Genomic DNA, 22917 nt, shown 5'->3' with positions numbered 1-22917 from the left:
TACACTATTTTCTACTTCTAACCCTATAGCCTATATCCACTTCCAAAGCTATTCTGAGATTTAAATATTGACGTATTTTTTCAAATATTCCTTAAGCTTCTTCCACTCTTCTTCCACCGTCTCTTCTCAGACTTGCTCCCTCTTCCATGTGACAGTGCTTCAGATAGTTGAAGGTGGCTCTGATGTCACCTTTTCTCCAGCCTTGATGTTCTTTGTCATGCTGGGCTTTGTCCTGCGATTTGGACGTGATGTTGCTTCCACCTCCGTCTGCGATTCTGACTCATGTCTTACACTGTCTCCCCTTTAGCCTGGTACCCGGCTGCACTTTGTGGAGCTGGGTAGCGGCCCGGTCGTTCTCCTGTGCCACGGCTTCCCAGAGTCCTGGTTATCTTGGAGGTACCAGGTAAGAGATAGTCCGTGCAGGTGGAGAGAAGGGTGACCTCCATCCTTTATATTTGCAATAGGGCCCCATTAGCGCCCACCGCACTGTGTGCAGCAGCCTCCCATAACCTGATGCTTTGGACTACAACTCCCATCAGCCCTAGCCAACGCACCTGGGATTCGTAGTGTGGAATGGCGAAGAGGGAGGCAGGTCTTGGGCAGGCAGGCTGTGTGCATTGGTTTCTCCTGCGCACAGGGAGCTTTAACCCAGCCTTCTCCTGGTGTTTTGGAGTAGAACTCCTATCCAAGCCCATCTTGGGACTCACCCAAGACCTGAGAAATGCAGAGGACCCAGTAAAAGGTGGAGAGGTGTGAACCGTACGGGCTGGAAAATGAATTCAGCTGCTGCTCTGGTTTGCATGGACAAGCAGGGTCCCCCAAACCCTGGGCGGCCCCCTTGAGGAATAACGACTCAAGACAACGTGCTATGGGATTAAAATTGGCCACAACTTTATTATGTTTCAGATGTGGGTAGACCTTGGCTCAGGCATTGGGCGTTTATCCCTCCCAGTCCCCTGCCAGGGATCTGGGGAGCATGAGGGTTATCCAGAGGGGGGGGGGCTGGCTCTGGAGAACATATGTTCAAGCAGAGAGAGCCCGCCCCCGTTACGCCGCCGTCGCAGGGGAGAGCAATGACGACCTCTAGGCGTACAGCCAGAGCCTCCCCTCAAAACAACCCCTTTAACGGGGAACCCTGGTATCGCCACTGCAAAGAGGAGGGGTGCGTGGGTCACTGCTACACGCCCACCCCCCCAATTCAGGGAAGATAGACTAAAGGATTCCGCCCAAGGCCATATACCGCCAAAGTTGTGATGTTTTGCTACGGGAAAGGCAAACCTGCCAATGCAGGAGAATTCCTTTCCGGCCCTTCAACAGCGACCTTGACGTAGCAGCGCCCGCGTACCTGTGGAGAAAAGGTTAAGCTGCAAAAGTAGTCTTAACTGAGGGTGGGTAGGGTGGGAGAAGCTCTGGAGCCAGATTCCCAGGTAAGATCCTCCCCTATTGTGTGGGCAGGTAGTCCCTCCCCCTACCTGGCGCGATCACCTTGGCAATGCCTCCCCAGGCAGGATTGGGCAACTGACGGAGGTAGGCGGAGGCCTCCAGGTATCCCACCTGGGCAGAGGCGAAGCCAAGCCTGTGCTAATGGTGCCGCATAGGGTCCAGGGGGCTGCACGTGACCATGCAAAGGGTGCCCCCCATTTAATGTGGGGAGCGGTCATTCCAAAATCTCACCAAGTGTTGCCCATGTGTCTTTCCACTTGAGTTCATGCCTTCCCCCCATTCCTTCCTTTGCCTGTTCAGACAGTAAGCCTGTGGGTTTTTTATGATTTGTTACAGTACCCGATTTCTTAACAATTCCTATCCGTACTTCGCTACGATGCCCACCTTGATAGGGGTGACTGTGTGTTGCTTAGAGCCTGTTTCCACTCCTAATCCCTCGGAAAAAGACTCCTAAGCTCCTTGCGTGCAGCAAGTGTTGACAGGCCGGATGGTGCAGGATGAAAGCAAAGGAGCCCTTTATGGCCTGGGGGCAGACCTGGATGGAGGAAAGAAATAAACGTTCCAATAATCCGAGTTAATTCTCACCCCACTGCCTTGCGGTTCACTCTTGTTTTTCCGTCCTAGATCCCGGCTCTAGCTGACGCTGGCTTCCGTGTCATTGCCGTGGAAATGAAAGGATACGGAGACTCCACAGCTCCCCCAGGTGAGCTGACTTTCAGCCCTTGTCTTGAACATATGGACAGAGGAAGTCGGGATCCTGCATAGCAGGGGGTTGGGCTGGATGACCCTTGGGGTCCCTTCCAGAACTCTACAATTATGTGAAGCAGCTTTCCACCACATCAGGCCTTAGTTCCGCCCAGCTCAGTACTATTCACCAGTTGAGGTAGCCAAATCTTCTTCTTGTTGTTTAGTCGTTTAGTCGTGTCCGACTCTTCGTGACCCCCTGGACCAGAGCACGCCAGGCACGTCTGTCTTCCACTGCCTCCCACAGTTTGGTCAAACTCATGCTGGCAGCTTTGAGAACACTGTCCAACCATCTCGTCCTCTGTCGTCCCCTTCTCCTTGTGCCCTCCATCTTTCCCAACATCAGGGTCTTTTCCAGGGAGTCTTCTCTTCTCATGAGGTGGCCAAAGTATTGGAGCCTCAGCTTCAGGATCTGTCCTTCCAGTGAGCCCTCAGGGCTGATTTCCTTCAGAATGGAGAGGTTTGATCTTCTTGCAGTCCATGGGACTCTCATGAGTCTCATCCCAAGTTTTGCTCCCAAGTTGTGCCCGCAGTAATAATAATACAGTGGTACCTCGCAAGACGAATGCCTCGCAAGACAAAAAACTCGCTAGACGAAAGGTTTTTTCGTCCGCGATTTGCCTCGCAAGACGAATTTCCCTATGGGCTTGCTTCGCAAGACGAAAACGTCTTGCGACTTTGTTAAGCCGTTTAAACCGTGCTTCGCAAGACGGAAAATTCGCTAGACGGCAAAAATTGCGGAACGAATTAATTTCGTCTTGCGGGGCACCACTGTAATAATAATAATAATAATAATAATAATAATAATAATAATAATAATAATAATAATAATAATAATAAATTTATTTATACCCTGCCCATCTGGCTGGGTTTCTCCAGCCACTCTGGGCGGCTTCCAAAAGAATATTAAAATACTGTGATACATCAAACATTAAAAGCTTCCCTAAACAGGGCTGCCTTCAGATGTCGTCTAAAAGCCTGGTAGTTGTTGTTCTCTTTGACATCTGGTGGGAGGGCGTTCCACAGGGAAGGCGCCACTACCGAGAAGGCCCTCTGACTGGTTCCCTGTAACTTGGCTTCTCGCAGAGAGGGAACCACCAGAAGGCCCTTGGCGCTGGACCTCAGTGTCCGGGTAGAACAATGGGGTGAAGACGCTCCTTCAGGTATACAGGAATGAGGCTGTTTAGGGCTTTAAAGATCAACCCCAACACTTTGAATTGTGCTTGGAAACGTACTGGGGGCCAATGTAGGTCTTTCAAGACCGGTGTTATGTGGTCTCAGTGGCCGCTCTCAGTCACCAGCCTAGCTGCCGCATTCTGGATTAGTTGTAGTTTCCAGATCACCTTTGAAGGTAGCCCCACGTAGAGCACATTGCAGTAGTCCAAGCGGGAGATAACCAGAGCATGCACCACTCTGGTGAGACAGTCTGTGGGCAGGGAGGGGCTCAGCCTGCGTACCAGATGGAGCTGGTAGACAGCTGCCCTGAACACAGAATTGACCTGCGCCTCCATGGACAGCTGTGAGTCCAAAATGACTCCCAGGCTGCGCACCTGGTCCTTCAGGGGCACCGTTACCCTATTCAAGACCAGGGAGTCCCCCACACCCGCCCACCTCCTGTCCCCCCAAAACAGTACTTCTGTCTTGTCAGGATTCAACCTCAATCTGTTAGCCGCCATCCATCCTCCAACCGCCTCCAGACACTCACACAGGACCTTCACCGCCTTCACTGGTTCTGATTTAAAGGAGAGGTAGAGCTGGGTATCATCCGCATACTGATGGACACCCAGCCCAAACCCCCTGATGATCTCTCCCAGCGGCTGCATGTAAGGGCGCCTCTCCTCTTCCTTCGCTCTTGTTAATGCCAGACACATTCCTGGCAGCAGCTCACAAGATACAAGATCCCAAGGGCTTTTCATCCACAGGTGAGGAACCTCTGGCCCAAAGCAGAGCTGGAGATTAGCCTGATGAAAGGGTGGGTGGGAAGGAAGAGAGAGGCTGGGACACACTCCCTTCTTGATCTGCTTAAAGCTCGGCTGCCCTCAGCTGCCCTCTCCTCCCTTCCATCAGCTCCCCCCCACCCCCTTTTTTTAAAGCTCCCATGGCCTTCCGACTTTGAGGAAATGAGCGCAGGAACCTAGAATCATAAAACTGTAGGGTTGGAAGGGATCCTACGGGGTCATCTAGTCCAACCCCCTGTAGGGCAGGAATAAGAGTCTCAGACCATTATGCCAACTAGTTCAGTATCGTCTGCTCTGACTGGCAGCAGCGCTCCACTGTTTGGGCAGGAGTCTCTCCCAGCCTTGCCTGGAAATACCAAGGACTGGACCTGGAGTGTTCTGCATGCAAAACAGATATTCTAAGTGACGAAGGTGTGCTGAGCCTCGTGAATCCAGCACTTTGGGTCTGTCCAGCTATCCTTTTTCTTCTGCATTCATGACAATTTGTGCTCTTGATGATATTTGGGGGGGGGGGGAGTTACAGGAGATTCTGCTTTCATTGCTGCTGTTGCCTGCAAGAGTTTTGGGGTAAACAGATAGCTTCGTTTGCAATCATTGTGTGCTCCGAAACTTCCAGCTAACTTTTCAAACCACAAATGGCAATTTGTTTATATTTATATCCGTATAGTTAAAGCTATGGTTTTCCCAGTAGTGATGTATGGAAGTGAGAGCTGGACCACAAAGAAGGCTGATCGCCGAAGAATAGCCAGGTGTCCCCTGGTTCTTCCTGCTTAAGTGTAGGGCCCTACAATTGTCCCTGCTGAAATTCATTTTGTTAGTTTTGGCCCAGTTCTCTCTTTAGACTCATCTTGAATCCCAATTCTGTCTTTGTGGCATTAGCTGCCCCTCCCAGTTTGGAGCCATCTGCAAATTTGATGAGCGTCCCCTCAATTCTTTTATCCAAGTCGTTCCAAGACCTGTTGCTGAATGCTCCAGTACAATGCTTATTCATCCTTCTCCAAAAAGCAGCTTCTCTTTCTGTATCGAGTCCAAAGAGGCAGACACTTGCAGAGATTGGAAGATTGCTCACGAGGAGAGGCGCATGGCAGCTTTGGAACATTAAAAATGAATTTTGAGGGCACTAAAATGGCTTTAATAATTGATTTTGTTTTTGCAGAGATAGAGGAATATTCCCAGGAAGAAATATGCAAGGTAGGTCACAGCATTCAGGAGCCTACCTCTGGCATGTGCTCACTTGAATCGATCCCTTGCGAACACTTAAAACGAAAGTTGGATCAAGACTGTATTAGAACGGAGAAAAGGTAGCCTAGACTTCGTTAATGGGGGTGGGGGAAAAGGTGCAGAGTTCAGCCAAAAACCAGGAAGCTGCTATGTACTGAGTCCATCTAGCTAATTACTGTCTACACCCCAGGAATCATAGAGTTGGAAGGGACCCTGAGGGTCATCTAGTCCAACCCCCTGCAACGCAGGAATATGCAGCTGTAGCAGGACCTGCAACCTTGTCATTATCAGCACAACACTTTAACTGGCTGAGCTATGAGCGATTTATGTATTTATTTATTGCTTACTAACCGATAAGAAAAAAACAACAGCAATCGTTTAGGACTTTCAAAAGTTAAAATAACAATAGACTAAATAAAGGTAAAGGTAATGGGTAAAGGGAATCCTGTCCGTTAGGTCCAGTCGCGGACAACTTTGGGGTTGTGGCACTCATCTCGCTTTACTGGCCGAGGGAGCCAGCAGACAGCTTCCGGGTCATGTGGCCAGCATGACAAAGCCGCTTCTGGCGAACCAGAGCAGTGCATGGAAATGCCATTTACCTTCCCGCCGGAGCCGTACCTATTTATCTACTTGCACTTTGACGTGCTTTTGAACTGCTAGGTTGGCAGGAGCAGGGACCGAGCAACGGGAGCTCACCCTGTCGCGGGGATTCAAACCGCCCACCTTCTGATCAGCAAGTCCTAGGCTTTGTGGTTTAAAACTCACATCAACTTTCTGGACATCTGGACATGCTTGTCTGAGCAAGGATGTTTTAAGGAGGCACTGAAATGAGCTCAGTGAAAGTGGCTGGCTGATATCAATAGGGAGTTCCAAAGTGTAGTCACTGCCACACTGAAAGATTGAGTTCTTACAAATGTGGAACGGGTAATTTAACCTTGCTGGGGCAGGCACCGCTGGTCTACATCAGGTGTAGGCAACCTAAGGCCCGGGGGCCGGATGCAGCCCAATCGCCTTCTCAATCCGGTCCGCGGACGGTCCAGGAATCAGCATGTTTTTACCTGAGTAGAATGTGTCCTTTTATTTAAAATGCATCGCTGGGTTATTTGTGGGGCATAGGAATTCGTTCATATTTTTTTTCAAAATATAGTCCGGCCCCCCACAAGGTCTGAGGGACAATGGACTGGCCCACAGCTGAAAAAGTTTGCTTACCCCTGGGCTATGTGATCAAATTTGCCATGTGGAGCTTGATCATACAGCCAGTCCCTAGGGAAAGCAAATTTCAAGTCACCGCCCATCAGCTGTTAGGTGGAGACTTCAAGCCTGCTGATCATTGGCTCTTCACCTGACATCGTTGTGATATCAGGTGATTGACAGGTGGGCAACGCGTCCCATCCATCAGATTTGGCCTGCAGTGCGTCAGAGACATTATGAAATTCTGCTGATTTGAGTGTTCATGCTCTTAAGTTTGCTGCTGAAGTTGTGCAAGCCGTCGAAAATAAAACAGGTTTCCTAACAGCTTTATATCAGTTATGGTGCGACCACACCTGAAATTAAGTTCCAACTCTATGATTCTACAAAAACTACATCAGATTATGAATGGAGAGGGGATAGTGAGTTTCCCTCCTCCTTTCATAATTCGTGAACTAAGGGACACCCAGTGAAGCTGAATTTTGGAAGAATCAGGGCAGACAAAAAAGTACTTCTTCACACCAGGCACTGTTAACCTATGGAATTCACTGCCACAGTATGTAGTGGTGGCCTCTAAGTTGGATACCCTTAAAAGAGCGTGGAACGTGTCCAGAGGAGGGCAACCAAAATGGTCAAAGGCCTGGAAACGATGCCTTATGAGGAACGGCTAAGGGAGCTGGGCATGTTTAGCCTGGAGAAGAGGAGGTTCAGGGGTGATATGATAGCCATGTTCAAATATATAAAAGGATGTCACATAGAGGAGGGAGAAAGGTTGTTTTCTGCTGCTCCAGAGAAGCGGACACGGAGCAATGGATCCAAACTACAAGAAAGAAGATTCCACCTAAACATTAGGAAGAACTTCCTGACAGTAAGAGCTGTTTGACAGTGGAATTTGCTGCCAAGGAGTGTGGTGGAGTCTCCTACTTTGGAGGTCTTTAAGCAGAGGCTTGACAACCATATGTCAGGAGTGCTCTGATGGTGTTTCCTGCTTGGCAGGGGGTTGGACTCGATGGCCCTTGTGGTCTATTCCAACTCTATGATTCTATGATTCTATGAAAAGAGGTTTAGGCAGCTTCATGGAGGATAAGAAGCAATAGGTGTGTACCACCGTCTCCAGACACAGAGGCATCATTATTATTATTATTATTATTATTATTATTATTATTATTATTATTATTATTATTTGAGTATGCCTCCAAATCCCAGCTGCTGGAATATTGCTGATTGGTCAGGCTCTGAGCAAAGGAGCAGATCCTGCCCCAAAAGTCTGGGCAACGGAGGTTGGGTTACACGTCCCCTTTTAGTGTAGCCTTGTGAGCTGCCAGTTCAGACTCCTGCTTGCTTGCTTGCATCCAGAGAACGCCTGGGCATGTCCAGAGTTGATAGGTGTGTGTTGCAGTGTAGACTGAGCACATTTGCAGCTGCTTACGATCAGCGTCATTTTAACAGCGTGGGTTCAGTAGCGACAAAATACTCTTGAAAGAAAAATCCTGGAGGCTTGACTTCCGTATTTACGGGGCTGCCTCTCCTGGTCTGCCCCGCAGAGGACCTTAAGGTCCATGAATAACCATAGTTTAGAGGTCCTGGGCCCTAAGGAAGTCAGACTATCCTCCACCAGGGCCAGGGCCTTCTCAGTGATGGCTCCTACCTGGTGGAACGCTCCGTTCCATGAGACTAGGGCCCTTCAGGATTTAACCTCCTTCTGTTGGGCCTGTAAGACAGAGCTATTCTGCCTGGCTTTCAATTTGAACTTAGCCTGATCTTTTATTCCTCTTCCTTTCCTTTTTATGAAGATTACCCGCTCTGAGATCCCACAGCTAATTCTCCCCTGGCTTCCTTGCTGGCCCAAGTAGGACCAATTCAGCCAGCTAGCCCTGGGGATATATCTAACTGATTTTTGATTTTTATTGTTATTCATGTTTTTAATGCTGCTTTTATAATTAAGTGTTTTAAATTTGTTGTTAGACGCCCTGAGCCCGGTTTTTGAACTGGGAAGGGCGAGATATAAATAAAAATTTTATTTTTATAAAAAAATATTAATATTGTCTTCTCATTTGATCTTTGCTTCCTTAGGATCTGCTGGTCTTCCTGGACAAAATGGTAAGTTTCAAAAAATATTCAGACTTGAAACCTTTTCATGGCTGTCCGTCTCTTGTGACGTGGCGTATCTGTGAGACTCCTCTGTGTGTCCCAGTGGATTCTTCTTCTTTTTCCTGTTGTTATGATGTCTTTTTACCGTTTTTATGTTGACTTGCACTGTATTTTTTTGTTTTTTTTTAATTAAGTGACTTAGAAATATATCCAAATTACTAAATTATTATCTGCAGCGTATTTGGATCATGCATGTTCTGTTCGCCCACCTGGACCTGCTCACATTTCCTCATCTGCATGGCATAAATGGGATTTTAAAGGGATCCGTGGGACTCCTAATGTTTCATGTGGATGTTAGTCCACACAAAAGGAGAGTCTCCACCCCCATTGTTCTGCCCAGACACTAAGGTCCAGCTCCGAGGGTCTTCTGGCGGTTCCCTCGCTGCGAGAAGTGAGGTTACAGGGAACCAGACAGAGGGCCTTCTCGGTGGTGGCACCCGCCCTGTGGAACACCATCCCGTCAGATGTCAAGGAAATAAACAACTATCTGACTTTAGAAGACATCTGAAGGCAGCCCTGTTTAGGGAAGTTTTTAATGTTTGATGTTTTATCGTGCTTTTAATTCTGTTGGGAGCCGCCAAGAGAGGCAGGGGGAAACCCAGCCAGATGGGCGGGGTATAAATAATAAATTATTATTATTATTATTTAGAGTTGGCTTTCGCTGGTGCTTTTGAGGCGTGGGGATTGTCTTGTGCCAAGATTCCTGGCTTGGTACCAAATCAGGGATGGGAATACTTCATCTCTCTGGGTATTGCTAGACTTCAATTCCCACCGTCCCTGCTGGCTGCTGGGAGTTGTAGTCCAATAGCACCTAGGGTCCTCCAGGTGTGTTCCCCATCCTTGCACGAGATCTCCAGCCCTTCAGATTCCTGCCCAAGTGCCTTTAGGTTAGCTCTCCTCTCCAAACCGATTCCGCTGTTGTTGCCTGCATCCTTCCCCTCTTCCTGTGACACGTCCTTCCTTTATCCCTCTGATTATAACCGACCGACGGAAAAAGACGGTTAATGGAAGTGCTCTTAAAGTTCAGCCGTGTCGTTCTTTGAGCCTCGCTGGGAGAGAGTAGTAAAGGAAGATTCCCCCGTGGCTTGGCAAGCAGCTGGAGTGAATGTTCTAATCAATTTTTCTCTCTTGGCTAAAGTACAGCCTCTCGTATCAGTTTAACAGCGGATGCATCCTCTGTCAAGAGACTGATGCTTCGGGGAGGGAGATGCGAGTGCTGGTTAGCCATCCGAAAAAACACACAAGCGTGCTGTTGCCCTGTCCGTTGTCATATTCCAGCTAGCCCCTGGACTTGTTTGGGGTCATTAGTTTCTGTTGCTCCTTCTGATCATCCCAGCATGCAGGATGACTTGATCCAGGGGTGGTTGGGGAGATAAATTGTCCCCATGACTCCTTCAGCCCTTGGCATCAGTGGTGGTTTTTCAGAGCAGGCTGGTTTCCAAATGCACCAGCTCTTAAGTTGTGTGTGCATTAGGACTGTGCTCAGTGTTCCTGCAGCAAAGGAAAAGAGCCTAATGGGGGGGGTAAAACATATATTATTTCAGTTTATATCCTCGTTTTCCACCAGTAACACACAGGACTACTGACAATAGTGATAATAATACAGCAGTAATAAAATGTGCATATTTTATGTGGGTCTATTTATTGCTGCTGGTGCTGCAATGCCCTCACTTGGTATGGGCAGGGAAGGGAATGTGTGTCCCAAGGCATCTCTAGGTGCCATTACTGCCTGAGTGGGTTCCTGGTTTGCTGGCGGGCATCCATCTGTCTCGGGAGACAATGGAGGAGTGTGCCTTTGAGGGTGAGCTATTGGAAGGTTGCAGCCAGAGCTAGAAACTGAGATATGAAAGCTAGGAGCTAAATGGCACCTTAAACCTAGGTTATGAGCGCAACAACAGAATTCCTAGGCTGGACTTACTGTGCCCCTGAAGGGTCTCTTCTCAGGTGTGCAGCCTGGGAGTCATTTTGGACTCACAGCTGTTCATGGAGACGCAGGTTAATTCTGTGTCCAGGGCGACTGTCTACCAGCTCCACCTGGTACGCAGGCTGAGACCCTATCTGCCCACGGACTGTCTTGCCAGAGTGGTGCATGCTCTGGTTATCTCCCGCTTGGACTACTGCAATGCGCTCTACGTGGGGCTACCTTTGAAGGTGACCCGGAAACTGCAATTAATCCAGAATGCGGCAACTAGACTGGGGACTGGGAGCGGACGCCGAGACCATATAACACCGGTCCTGAGAGATCTGCATTGGCTCCCAGTACGTTTCCGAGCACAAATCAAAGTGTTGGTGCTGACCTTTAAAGCCCTAAATGGCCTTGGTCCTGTATACCTGAAGGAGCGTTTCCACCCCCATCATCCAGCCCGGACACTGAGATCCAGTGCCGAGGGTCTTCTGGCGGTTCCCTCATTGCGAGTGAAGTTACAGGGAACCAGACAGGGGGCCTTCTCGGTGGTGGCAGCCGCCCTGTGGAACACCCTCCCATCAGATGTGAAGGAAATAAGCAGCTATCTTATCTTTAAAAGACATCTGAAGGCAGCCGTGTTTAGGGAAGTTTTTAACATTTAATGCTGTATTCTTTTAACACTTGATTGGGAGCTGCCCAGAGTGGCTGGGGAAACTCAGCCAGATGGGTGGGGTATAAATAATAAATTATTATTATTATTATTATTATTATTATTATTATTATTATTATTATGGTGCACTTTTTATAACAAGAATAGAAAGCTGAAAATGAATGAACTGCGGCTAAAAAAATCTTATATTCATTTCTTATATGGTCTAGTCCTCATCTAAAGACTGCAAAAAACAAAACCATACCCCCCCTGCCCACCTGCCCCCTAATATTCTTAAGAGGGTCTCTTCTCAAGTCTTCAGAGAGTGGCTGGAAGTGGGGAGGCAGAAAAATGTCCTCCTTTCCTTTCACTCTGCAATTTTAGTCTGAAATCTTTGGGGCAGTACTGCGCCCAGAGCTCAGAAACCGCTCACGTTAATGAAATTCCTTGTCACAAAACGCGCCTAGAACAATGGGAGTTTCGAACCCTGGTTGCAGCGCCTGCTGTGGCTGTAGAGACCGAATAAGGGAGAGACATGTTTTGCTGCAGCTGGGGAAGATGAAGGCATCCGGTTGTGCTGCTGCAGATGCACCATGACATTCCTTTTCTCTGCGCTCCTCCCAGTGGTCATTGCTCCTCTGGTCACTGCTGTGGATGCATGACCTGACAGCCTGTCTCCAGGCACTGCAGTTGTCTGCAAGGGATTCCCACCTGGCAGGGTCGACGTTGCCAGCCTACATGTTACGTTTGCAGACATCTTTGTAACGCAGAGTTGGCCTGCCAACAGGCCTGGTGCCAGCTCCCCGTAAAATACCGTATTTTTTGCTCTATAAGACTCACTTTTCCCCTCCTAAAAAGTAAGGGGAAATGTGTGGGCGTCTTATGGAGCGAATGCAGGCTGCGCAGCTATCCCAGAAGCCAGAACAGCAAGAGGGATTGCTGCTTTCACTGCACAGCAATCCCTCTTGCTGTTCTGGCTTCTGAGATTCTGAATATTTTTTTTCTTGTTTTCCTCCTCCAAAAATTAGGTGTGTCTTATGGTCTGGTGCGTCTTATAGAGCGAAAAATATGGTGCATCCTTGGAGAGCCTCATCTTCCATTCTGTGCAGGCCACCTAGAAATTGCTGAAATTCTAGATCGAAGCCTCAGGCTCCTTTTCAACCTGACGAGCTCTCTCTGGGGTGATTCTTCCATGCCATTTAAATCTGGTTGTGTTTTTATTTTTGAGATATGCTGCTTCAGTGCTTAAGCTGCCGGTGCTTAAGTGGCATTCCCTTCGTGAAAATACGACTTCTTTTATATATATATATATATATATCTTATAACGTTCTTGAGTAATGTCTACGTAATGGAGCACGTTGATCGAGCCAGTTGTAGATTTCATCCAAGGCTTGGTCCTGGTGCACTTTTGCCGACAAAGCGGATTAATTATTGCACGTCGTTTTGGTTGAAATATGCCAATCCTGCTTCTCTGACCTTCCGGGATAAAACGGCTTCCCTTTTGCTTTTTGCTTTTGATAAACGGCCAGGTCTCGAACACAGAGAGAGGTCACCCGAACCCCCGCCTCCGAAGTTAAATAACGATTCCTCCTTTTAACCTCTTTGGAGACATTAATCTGTTTTGACAATATAATTAGGATTGTAGTTCTGATTGCTGGCCCTGTTGGAAGGAAGGAATCAATTCAGGATTTATTAAAATGAGGTAGGTGCGTATATCTTGAGAGAGTGTGTTTGAAGTGTTGGTGGGGGTGTAAAGCTGAATTGTTGACCTAGGCAGGTTTTGCTTTTTCCTGCGGATATCTTGCAGAAGATTTAGGACAGGTTTTATTTTTTGGACATGCTGTTCTACCAAAGAATTCCATTTTTCTAAAATAATAATAATAAAAGATCTCCTCTCTGCACTTTCCTACAGGGGCTCACTAAAGTTCTCTTAAAGAACTGGTGGTTCAAATGAGCTATTAGTCTTGTGCCTTTTAGTTCCTGAGTTGTTCTCAGAGGAGACTTCCCAGTATTTGAGGTCTTCTGCTGAGAAACTTACACCCGCTGCCCCTGCTTTCAAAGGTGGTAAAGGTAAAGGGACCCCTGGCCATTAGGTCCAGTTGTGACCGACTCTGGTGTTGCATCGCTCATCTCGCTTTACTGGCCGAGGGAGCCGGCGTACAGCTTCTGGGAGCTCACACCATCACGGGGATTCGAACCACTGACCTTCTGATTGGCAAGTCCTAGGCTCTGTGTTTTAACCCACAGCGCCATCCATGTCCCTATTTTTCAAAGGTGGAGTGGGGGGGGCAAATATGGCAAAAGGTACTCCAAATTGGTTGACATTCAGGCAACAAGCTAGGATGATTTTTACAATCTTATGTCTTTTAAATTTAATTCTACAGTGGTGCCCCGCAAGAAGAATGCCTCGCAAGACGGAAAACCCACTAGACGAAAGGGTTTTCCGTTTTTGAGCTGCTTCGCAAGACGATTTTCCCTATGGGCTTGCTTTGCAAGACGAAAACGTCTTGCAAGTGTTCCGATTTTTTTTCGCTTCCCCCCCTTTTTTCTAAGCTGCTAAGCCGCTAATAGCCTTTTAGCCGCTAATCCGCTAAGCCTTTAATAGCCGCTAAGCCTTTAATAGCTGCTAAACCGCTAATAGCGCTAATCAGCTAAGCCGCTAATAGGGTTGCTTCGCAAGACGAAAAAACCACTAGACGAAGAGACTCGCGGAATGGATTAATTTCGTCTTGCGAGGCACCACTGTACAGTGGTACCTTGCTTCCCGAACGGCTTGGCTCCCAAACAAATCAGCTTCCGCACATCGCAAACCCGGAAGTGAGTGTTCCAGTTTGCGAACGTTTTTTGGAAGCTGAATGTCCATTTCGGCTGTTGGCATTCTTTCCGGGGCCAATCAGAAGCCGCGCCTTGGTTTGCAAACATTTTGGAAGTCGAAAAGACTTCCAGAACGGATTGGGTTCGGCAACCAAGGTTCCACTGTATTTATTAAATATTTTTTATAATGCCTTTCATAAGAAAATAAATTAATTCCAAGGCAATTTACTATGGTAAAGGTAAAGGGACCCCTGACCATTAGGTCCAGTCACGGACGACTCTGGCATTGCAGCGCTCATCTCGCTTTATTGGCAGAGGGAGCCGACGTACAGCTTACGGGTCATGTGGCCAGCATGACTAAGAACCAGAGCAGCGCACGGAGACACCGTTTACCTTCCCTCCAGAGCGGTACCTATTTATCTACTTGCACTTCAATGTCCTTTCGAACTGCTAGGTTGACAGGAGGCAATTTACTATAGTAGAAAAATGCAACTCAGTAAAGCAACACAGTTTGAATAAAACACACCAGGAATACAATATAGTAAAGATAAGGGCAGTAAAATTCAGCAGAACTGAAATAAGTCTGTTTCTTGGGCCCAGTTGGTACCAATGCCCATGCAACTTATGCCACTTGGCAACTTATGGTGGATTTGGTGCCTACACTTGCACGGTGCCACCTTCATCAGAATGAAATCACATACCCCCACAATTTTATCTAGATTTATACTTTCCTCCCCCCGCTGAAAATTAGCTGTAGTCACTACAGGGACTCTGGTTTGCGGTGTTGACAGATTCTCTCCCCTGCTACGGAAAAGGCCCGTTGTCATCTGTTTGCACACCTCCTTTCTAAGGTCAGTAACTGTTCGGTGCCCTCAGAAGAGCGAGATTTGCTGGCATGGCTGCGGCCTGAATAATTTGTTTGCAGGAGTGAAAGTTCAGCAGTTGGTGGAGCAAGGACTTTGGAATGACATTAGATAAAGCAGTGCAGGGCAGCAGGGGAGAAAGCAGCATTAACAGAATTAGCGAAAGCGAAGGGACGTACGCTGGTGGTTTAAATGTTTAATTCATGCAGTGACCTTGATCTGCCGCGGAGCGATGTCGCTGCTCTTATGTGTGGCTTTGTGGAGAGCGTTTGTGTGTCTACAAAGGGGCAAGGAGCGACTTTCCTTTTCCCATTGTGGTTCCTCCTGTAATTGGACATCCATTGAAACGGAATGTTGGAAGATCCAGGGTAGATAAAAGGAAGCGTTTCTTCATGCAGCACACAATTAAACTGTGGGACTCACTGCCACAGGAAGCAGCGAGGGCCACCAACCTAGACTGGTGTTGTAAACCGCACTGTGGGCTCTTGAAAAAGGGCAGTGTATAAATTTAATAAATAATTGTTGTTTAGTCGTTTAGTCGTGTCCGCCTCTCCGTGACCCCATGGACCAGAGCACGCCAGGCACTCCTGTCTTCCACTGCCTCCCGCAGTTTGGTCAAACTCATGCTGGTAGCTTCGAGAACACTGTCCCACCATCTCGTCCTCTGTCGTCCCCTTCTCCTTGTGCCCTCCATCTTTCCCAACATCAGGGTCTTTTCCAGGGAGTCTTCTCTTCTCATGAAGTTGCCAAATTATTGGAGTCTCAGCTTCAGGATCTGTCCTTCCAGTGAGCACTCAGGGCTGGTTTCCTTCAGAATGGAGAGGTTTGATCTTCTTGCAGTCCATGGGACTCTCAAGAGTCTCCTCCAGCACCAGAATTCAAAAGCATCAATTCTTCGGCGATCAGCCTTCTTTATGGTCCAGCTCTCACTTCCATACATCACTACTGGGAAAACCATAGCTTTAGCTATTGTTGGCAAGATCCGCGGACTATAAAAGAAGATTAGATAAATTCACAGAGGAGAGGGCTATCTGTGGCTACTAGCCATGATATCTTCTCTGCCTACACAGCTGGATGCAATGATGCCTCTGAATGCTAGTTCCTGGAAACCACAAGTGGGGAAAGGTCTCTTGTACTTGGGTCCTGCTTCCCTGTTCCCCAATAGAGGCATTTGATTGGCCACCAGGAGCGTACCTAGCGGATGGTGTTTGGCCCCCACCAAGAGCACAGGCCAAGTGACGGGGAGAGCCAGCGTGGTGTAGTAGTTAAGAGCGTGGACTTGTAATCTGGTGAACCGGGTTCGATTCCCCGCTCCTCTACATGCAGCTACTGAGTGACCTTGTGTCAGGAGTTCTGCCTACACTTGAGTAGGACCCTGGCAGAGACACATGCCCGACTAGCATGTTCTCTCCCTCCTGGTCGTTCGTTTGGGAGCTTCAAAAGCTTTCTTCAGCCCGAACATCACAGCGACCGATGCCAACAGACACCGGCACACTTAGAGATCCGCAGAACTTGCGCACCTTACATGACAGACCTCAGCAACTCAGCATTTTGGCTAATCTACTTTATTTACATATAAACACACACGGAGCACTGAAACATGGCTCTCTCTCTCTCTCTAGCATCAGACAGCAAAGAGAGAAAAAGAACAAAGGACAATAGTCCCACTTCACAGAACACAGTAACACAAACATCCTGTCTCCGTCACTTCCCAAAACATATACCGTCATGTGAAAGACAACAATCCCATGACTGCAATCATGGAGCAGGAATTCTAACACCTTGGGCTGGTCCCACTTCTCTGAAGTCTCTCAGCCTCACTCACCTCACAGAGTGTTTGTTGTGGGGAAGGAAGGGAAAGGAGATTGTGAGCCGCTCTGTGACTTCCTAAGGGGAGTGATAAAGCGGGATATCGAGTCCAAACTCTTCTTCTTCTTCTTTTGCACCTCTTCACTCAGGTTCAGAGAAGCTAGAAGCCTGCCCACTCATCCGTGCACTCTCTGGGCTGTTCCTCTGCTGCTCTGGGCGACCTCTGGGTGCCTGGGCAGAGGAATTTGGTGTGAAAGCAGTGAGCAGAGGGAGGCAAGAAGCCTGGAAATCAAGCCTGCTAACTCACAGAATCATAGAGTTGGAAGGGACCCCAAGGGTTCTCTAGTCCAGTCCCTTGCAGTGCAGGAATCTCATCTGAAGCATCCATGGCAGATGGCCAGCCAACCTCTGCTTGAAAACCTCATAGGTAGGAGAGTCCACAACTTCCTTAGGGAGTCCATTTCCAGTGTCGAACAGCTCTTGCTGTCCGGAAGTTCTTCCTAAAGTTTAATCAGAATCTCCCTCCTTGCCATTTGCATCCCTTGGTTTGAAGACGGCTATGGTATCACCTCTCTGTCTCGTCTTCTCCAGGCTGCCCGCAAGGCTTGGCTTCCGGACCCTTGACCATCTTGGTCGCCATCCTCAGCACACACATTCCAGCTTGTCAATACAGCAGAACCTTGGTTCCCGAACAGCTTAGTTGCCGAACAAATCGGCTCCCAAACACCGCAAACCTGGAAGTAACATGTTCCAGTTTGCGAACGTTTTTCGGAAGCCGAACGTCCAACGTGGCTTCCGCTTGAGTGCAGGAAGCTCCTGCAGCCAATCGGAAGCCACGCCTTGGTTTTTGAATGGTTTTGGGAGTCGACTAATAATAATAATAGTAATAATAATAATAATTTATTTATACCCCACCCATCTGGCTGGGCTTCCCCAGCCACTCTGGGCAGCTTCCAACAAAATATTAAAATACCATAATACGTCAAACATTAAAAGCTTCAGATCTGGTAGTTGTTGTTCTCTTTGACTGGTGGGAGGGCATTTCACAGGGTGGGCACCACTACCGAGAAGGCCTTCTGTCTTGTTCCCTGTAACTTGGCTTCTCGCAGTGAGAGAATCGCCAGAAGTCCCTCAGCGCTGGACCTCAGTGTCCGGGCAGAACGATGGGAGTGGAGATGCTCCTTCAGGTATACTGGGCCAAGGCCATTTAGGACTTTAAAGGTCAGCACCAACACTTTGAATTGTACTGGGAGCCAATGTAGGTCTTTCAAGACGGGTGTTATGTGGTCTCGGCGGCCGCCCCCAGTCACCAGTCTAGCTGCCGCATTCTGGATTAGTTGTAGTTTCCGGGTCACCTTCAAAGGTAGCCCCACGTAGAGTGCATTGCAGTAGTCCAAGCGGGAGATAACCAGAGCATGCACCACTCTGGCAAGACAGTCTGCGGGCAGGGAGGGTCTCCAAACAGATTAAGTTCGAGAGCCAAGGTACCAAGGTGTCCTTCTTAAGGATTTCAAGAGAGTTCTAGTTTCCTTCCTGCTCTGTTCTTTTCTACACCTTTGAATGCAGCTGCTGCCCAACTCCTGCTGCCCACCCCAAACCCCATCGCTGGCTTTGCTGAGGTTATTTGATATGTTTTTTTTTAAAGAATATTTATTGAGATTATACAAAAAATTACACATAAAGAAAAAACAAACAAAAGCTAACAAACACAAGCTAACAAGAAAGTTGACAAAAAGGCAACCTAGAAAGAAGGAAAAAAGGAAATAGGAAAAAGGAAAAAAAATATTTTAAAAAAGGATAAATCCATTTTTCAGCATCTTTGATCTCATTTGCTTATTTCCTTGACCTCCTCACACCTCCCCTTTTGTATTCCCGTTTTCCAAGTCTTTTCAGCAAATCCTTACCCTCTTTCATTTGACTTTGCTCTATACTTAACCTATTACAACTATACATTTTCATCCGTATAACTATCTATATTTACCTATTCTTATTAACCTTATCACCAAATTTGCTGAGGTTATTTGAATTTCCTCCGCGGCAAACAGGAATAAAATTGCCGAGGCGCTTTTGTTCTCGGCCCCCCGACCCCACTTCTGATGGTCTTTGTTTGCCCAATCAATAGCTGCTTAATATGCTCTCTTTCGGTGCTGGGCTGGGCTGCCTGCTTTCCTAAGCATGGTTCAGGGTTTGCAGGAAAAGAAAAACAGTGCTTCATTGCTTTCCTGAAGACCTAAAGCACAGACCCAGGCAGCCATGTAAAGCCTAGACCAACTTTAAATTGCTTTTTGCCCTCTCCGTGAAATGTCAAGCTTTGAGCAGTGAGGAAGCATCCTGGAAAGTTGAGGGAGGAGATGATTTTACAAGCCTTCAGGTCTCTGATCATTATTGCTTGTGTTGGGTAAAAGGAAACAGGAGGTGGGGGCAGTTTCTTTGGCTACATTTTTCTCCGCAGGAAAAGGCAGCAATGCTTCTGAGTACCAGTTGCTGGGAAACATAGGAGGAGAGAGTTGCTCTTGTGTTCAAATCCTGCTTGTGGGTCTCCCTTTGGGGCATCTGGTTACGTTTCTGAGCACAATTCAAAGTGTTGGTGTTGACCTTTAAAGCCCTAAACATCCTCGGTCCAGTATACCTGAAGGAGCGTCTCCACCCCCATCGTTCTGCCTGGACACTGAGGTCCAGCGCCAAGGGCCTTCTGGCGGTTTCCTCATTGTGAGAAGTGAGGTTACAGGGAACCAGGCCGAGGGCCTTCTCGGTGGTGGCTCCCGCCCTGTGGAACGCCCTCCCATCAGATGTCAAGGAAATAAACAACTATCTGACTTTTAGAAGACATCTGAAGGCAGCCCTCTTTAGGGAAGATTTTAATGTCTGGTGTTTTATTGTATTTTTAATCTTCGTTGGAAGCCGCCAAGAGTGGCTGGGGAAATCCAGCCAGATGGGCGGGTATAAGTAATTAATAATAATAATAATAATAATAATAATAATAATAATAATAATAATAATTAATTAGCCACTGTGAGAATAGGATGCTGGACTAGGTGGGCCATTGGCTGATTCAGCAGGGCTCTTCGCCGCCCCTCCCCATTTCACTTTTAATTTGCATACAGTGGACCCTCTGGATACGAACTTAATTCGTTCTGGGGGTCCCTACATACCCCGAAAAGTCTGCAACATGAGGAATCGCTTCTGTGCATGTGCGTGGCAAAACCCGGAAGTATACACTTCCAGGTTTGCCACGTTCGCAACCCTAAAGTTACGTTACCCGAAGGTAACGTAACCCGAGGGTCCACTGTACTGCCTTTCTGTATTACTAGTCACAAGGCAGTCTGCAAGCTGAAGCAGCAGCAAAATAGACAGCAAAGATCACACACCTAATAACAATCCGATCCAATTCCAAAAAGTCAGAGCAACTTTAGATGAAAAAACTTATATCAAATAAAGCAACATTCAGTAGTCCATTAGAATAGTAAACAGTAAAGTTGAATATCAATAAAAATAACAGCAAGTCACAATGCATAAAATTCCACAAAGCCATTTAAAATGACCAAATTGAGAAACAAGGACAGACAACTTGTAAAATAGGTTTTTTTAAAAAAAATATCCCCAAACTCCTGCTTCTGCTGTTCTCAAAGCCATTGCCCAGTGGCCAACAGAAATTCCCTTTCCTTTAGAGCTCTTTCTCTGATCTTATGATGGCGAAGGTGGAGATTTAGTGTGCAGCAGATTATGTGCTAGGGAGAAAATCAGTGTTGGCTGGCCCTGAATTGGCCTGATCCAGTATTTTGACATTCTTATTTGTGGAGGTGAGGACCACTGAGGACTTCTCGCCATGATGGGATTTCTCTGGCCAGAGGCAGCCATGCCTCTGAATAGCCAGTGCCACAGGATGGGAGAGGGCTGCTCTTCGGCTCAAACCCGAATTGTGCTCGGAAACATACTGGGAGCCAATGTAGGTCTTTCAAGACCAGTGCAGATCTCTCAGGACCGGTGTTATGTGGTCCCGGCAGCCACTCCCAGTCCCCAGTCTAGCTGCCGCATTCTGGATTAGTTGTAGTTTCCGGGTCACCTTCAAAGGGAGCCCCACATAAAGCGCATGGCAGTAGTCCAAGCGGGAGATAACCAGAGCATGCACCACTCTGGCGAGACATTCCGTGGGCAGGTAGGGTCTCAGCATCGATGGCAGATGGCCCTCTAACCTCTGCTAAAACCCTCTGAATGAAGGAGAGTCCAGCACCTTCCGAGGTAGTCCATTGCACTGCTGAACATCTTTTACCGTCAGAAAGTTCTTCCTGGCGTTTGGTCAGACTCTCCTTCAGTATTCTCCATCAGACCACAGCTGCCCCACTCCAGAGCCTCCTGCATGCTCTGACATGCGCTACAGGATGTGTCCCGTCTTTGGTGTGCTTCGCTCCCCGCTGCACAAAGAGGACCAACATTTCCCTCGAACTTTCTTTCCTTATCTTTGCTAACCCCCTTGCCTCCTCCGTCAAGCAAAATCTCTCTGGCAGGAGCCAGCTTTAGATTTAATTAACTTTCCAGGGCAGGGCTTTGAACATGTAAGTACTCCATAAGCGCTAACTATGAAAATCGGCATGAGCGACCTGCTTGCGGGGAGGTGCTTGCTTAATTTGCTTGCTGATTAAACGTCCCTTGCACCATCTGCTGCCCGGAAATAATTACGGAGGAAAGTTAAGAACCGTGACTTTGATCCCGGGAGGGGAGTAATCTAGAACAATGCACTCCTGGTAAACTCCTCCTTTGTTTTAATCTTACCCATCCTGTGAGATGCACGATGCAAGAAAATATTTGGATATGTGGGTTCTGCCCCCACCAAGCCGAGTTTGTGTAAAACATTTATATGCTGCCTTTCGACGTTGTAAAGGTCGTCTGTGCAGCTAAACGGCAGTCAAAAGAGTTTCTCCTTGCTTTGCTTCCTAAGATAGCACACATTAGATAAGAGAAATCTTTCTTTAGTCTTCTAATAATTAGCCCGCTAATTAATGTGGCTTGTTTGTTCAACTCCCTGAGCTGGGAGAGCAAATCCCTCTCCTTTTCTGAGCAGCTCTCGGCTGTTTGCAAATGCGTTTGTGGCTTTTAATTAATATTGTGTGATGCATCCCGGGGGTCTCTCGTTCGAAGCCTTGGCTGTAAGAGCAAGAGCTATCGCAACCAGAACTCCACTCGCATTCTTGTTTATTTTACTGATTTAGTTATTTATTTATATTTGTGTGCCACCCTTCATCTGCAAATCTCAGGGCCGTCCACAACATAAAAAATACTATATAAAAGCACAAAACACATGCTAAAAACATTCTTCTGTCTTCTCTTCAGATAGTTTCTTGGAGCAGCTTAATTGCCATCATCATAATTTTGTTCATGCCCTGCCCATCTGCCTGTGTTGCCCCAGTCACTCTGGGCAGCTTCCAATATAATAAAAACACAGCATCAAACTTCAAAACCTTTATTCTTCCTTCCTGCAATCCCAGTTTGGAGTGTTGCCCAGATGCAGAGACCTCTGTTTATAACAGTAGGACCCGACCTGGGGCGAGTGGAGGGGAGCCTTGCACACACATGGATTCTTCAGGGAGTTTGCATGCGTTTATTACTATTATTTAAATGAAGCATAAAATAACCTCAAATTAGAGGTTCAGGCTATGTCCTGGAGGCACCAACGAGAAACGGCAGGAGGGGAGAATGTTGTGCTCAGGTCCTGTTTGCAGATTTCCCATTGAGGGTGTTATAAGAGAATCCATGACGAGAGAGGCGATCCCGAAATAAATTTATGAACCCTGCTTGGTGTGCCTATTGCTTTCAAACCATTGCCCTGCAAACTGAAACATTCCTTGCACATGTTGGCAACTGGCTGGCTGGCTTGCCAATTGAAATTCTTATTTCAAAGGAACTTGGTTGGCCACTGTGAGAACAGGATTCTGGACTACATGGGCCACTGGCCAGACCCAGCAAGCCAGTGTGGTGTAGTGGTTAAGAGTGGAAGACTTGTAATCTGGTGAACCGGGTTCGCTTCCCCGCTCCTCCACATGCAGCTGCTGGGTGACCTTGGGCCAGTCACACTTTTTTGAAGCTCTCAGCCCCACTCACCTCACAGAGTGTTTGTTGTGGGAGAGGAAGGGAAAGGAGAATGTGAGCCGCTTTGAGACTCCTGAAGGGGAGTGA

At 47.6% G+C, this 22917-nt stretch overlaps 1 protein-coding gene across 1 annotated transcript in view; it reads left to right on the top strand.

The window, feature by feature from the left end:
• Nucleotides 1-22917, top strand: part of EPHX2 (epoxide hydrolase 2) — a 91719-nt gene that overhangs the window by 30749 nt on the left and 38053 nt on the right. The window contains exons 7-10 of the mRNA XM_081188726.1: nucleotides 308-403; nucleotides 2068-2146; nucleotides 5302-5336; nucleotides 8628-8654. Of these exons, the coding sequence (XP_081044852.1) occupies nucleotides 308-403; nucleotides 2068-2146; nucleotides 5302-5336; nucleotides 8628-8654 (237 nt within the window). The remainder of the gene's footprint in view (nucleotides 1-307; nucleotides 404-2067; nucleotides 2147-5301; nucleotides 5337-8627; nucleotides 8655-22917) is intronic.

This window comes from Podarcis bocagei, assembly GCF_964188305.1.
Source record: "Podarcis bocagei genome assembly, chromosome: 3".
In the NCBI taxonomy this organism is placed as follows: domain Eukaryota; kingdom Metazoa; phylum Chordata; class Lepidosauria; order Squamata; family Lacertidae; genus Podarcis; species Podarcis bocagei.
The sequence above is the reverse complement of the archived record's forward strand: the minus strand, read 5'-3'. Positions and strand labels throughout refer to the sequence as shown.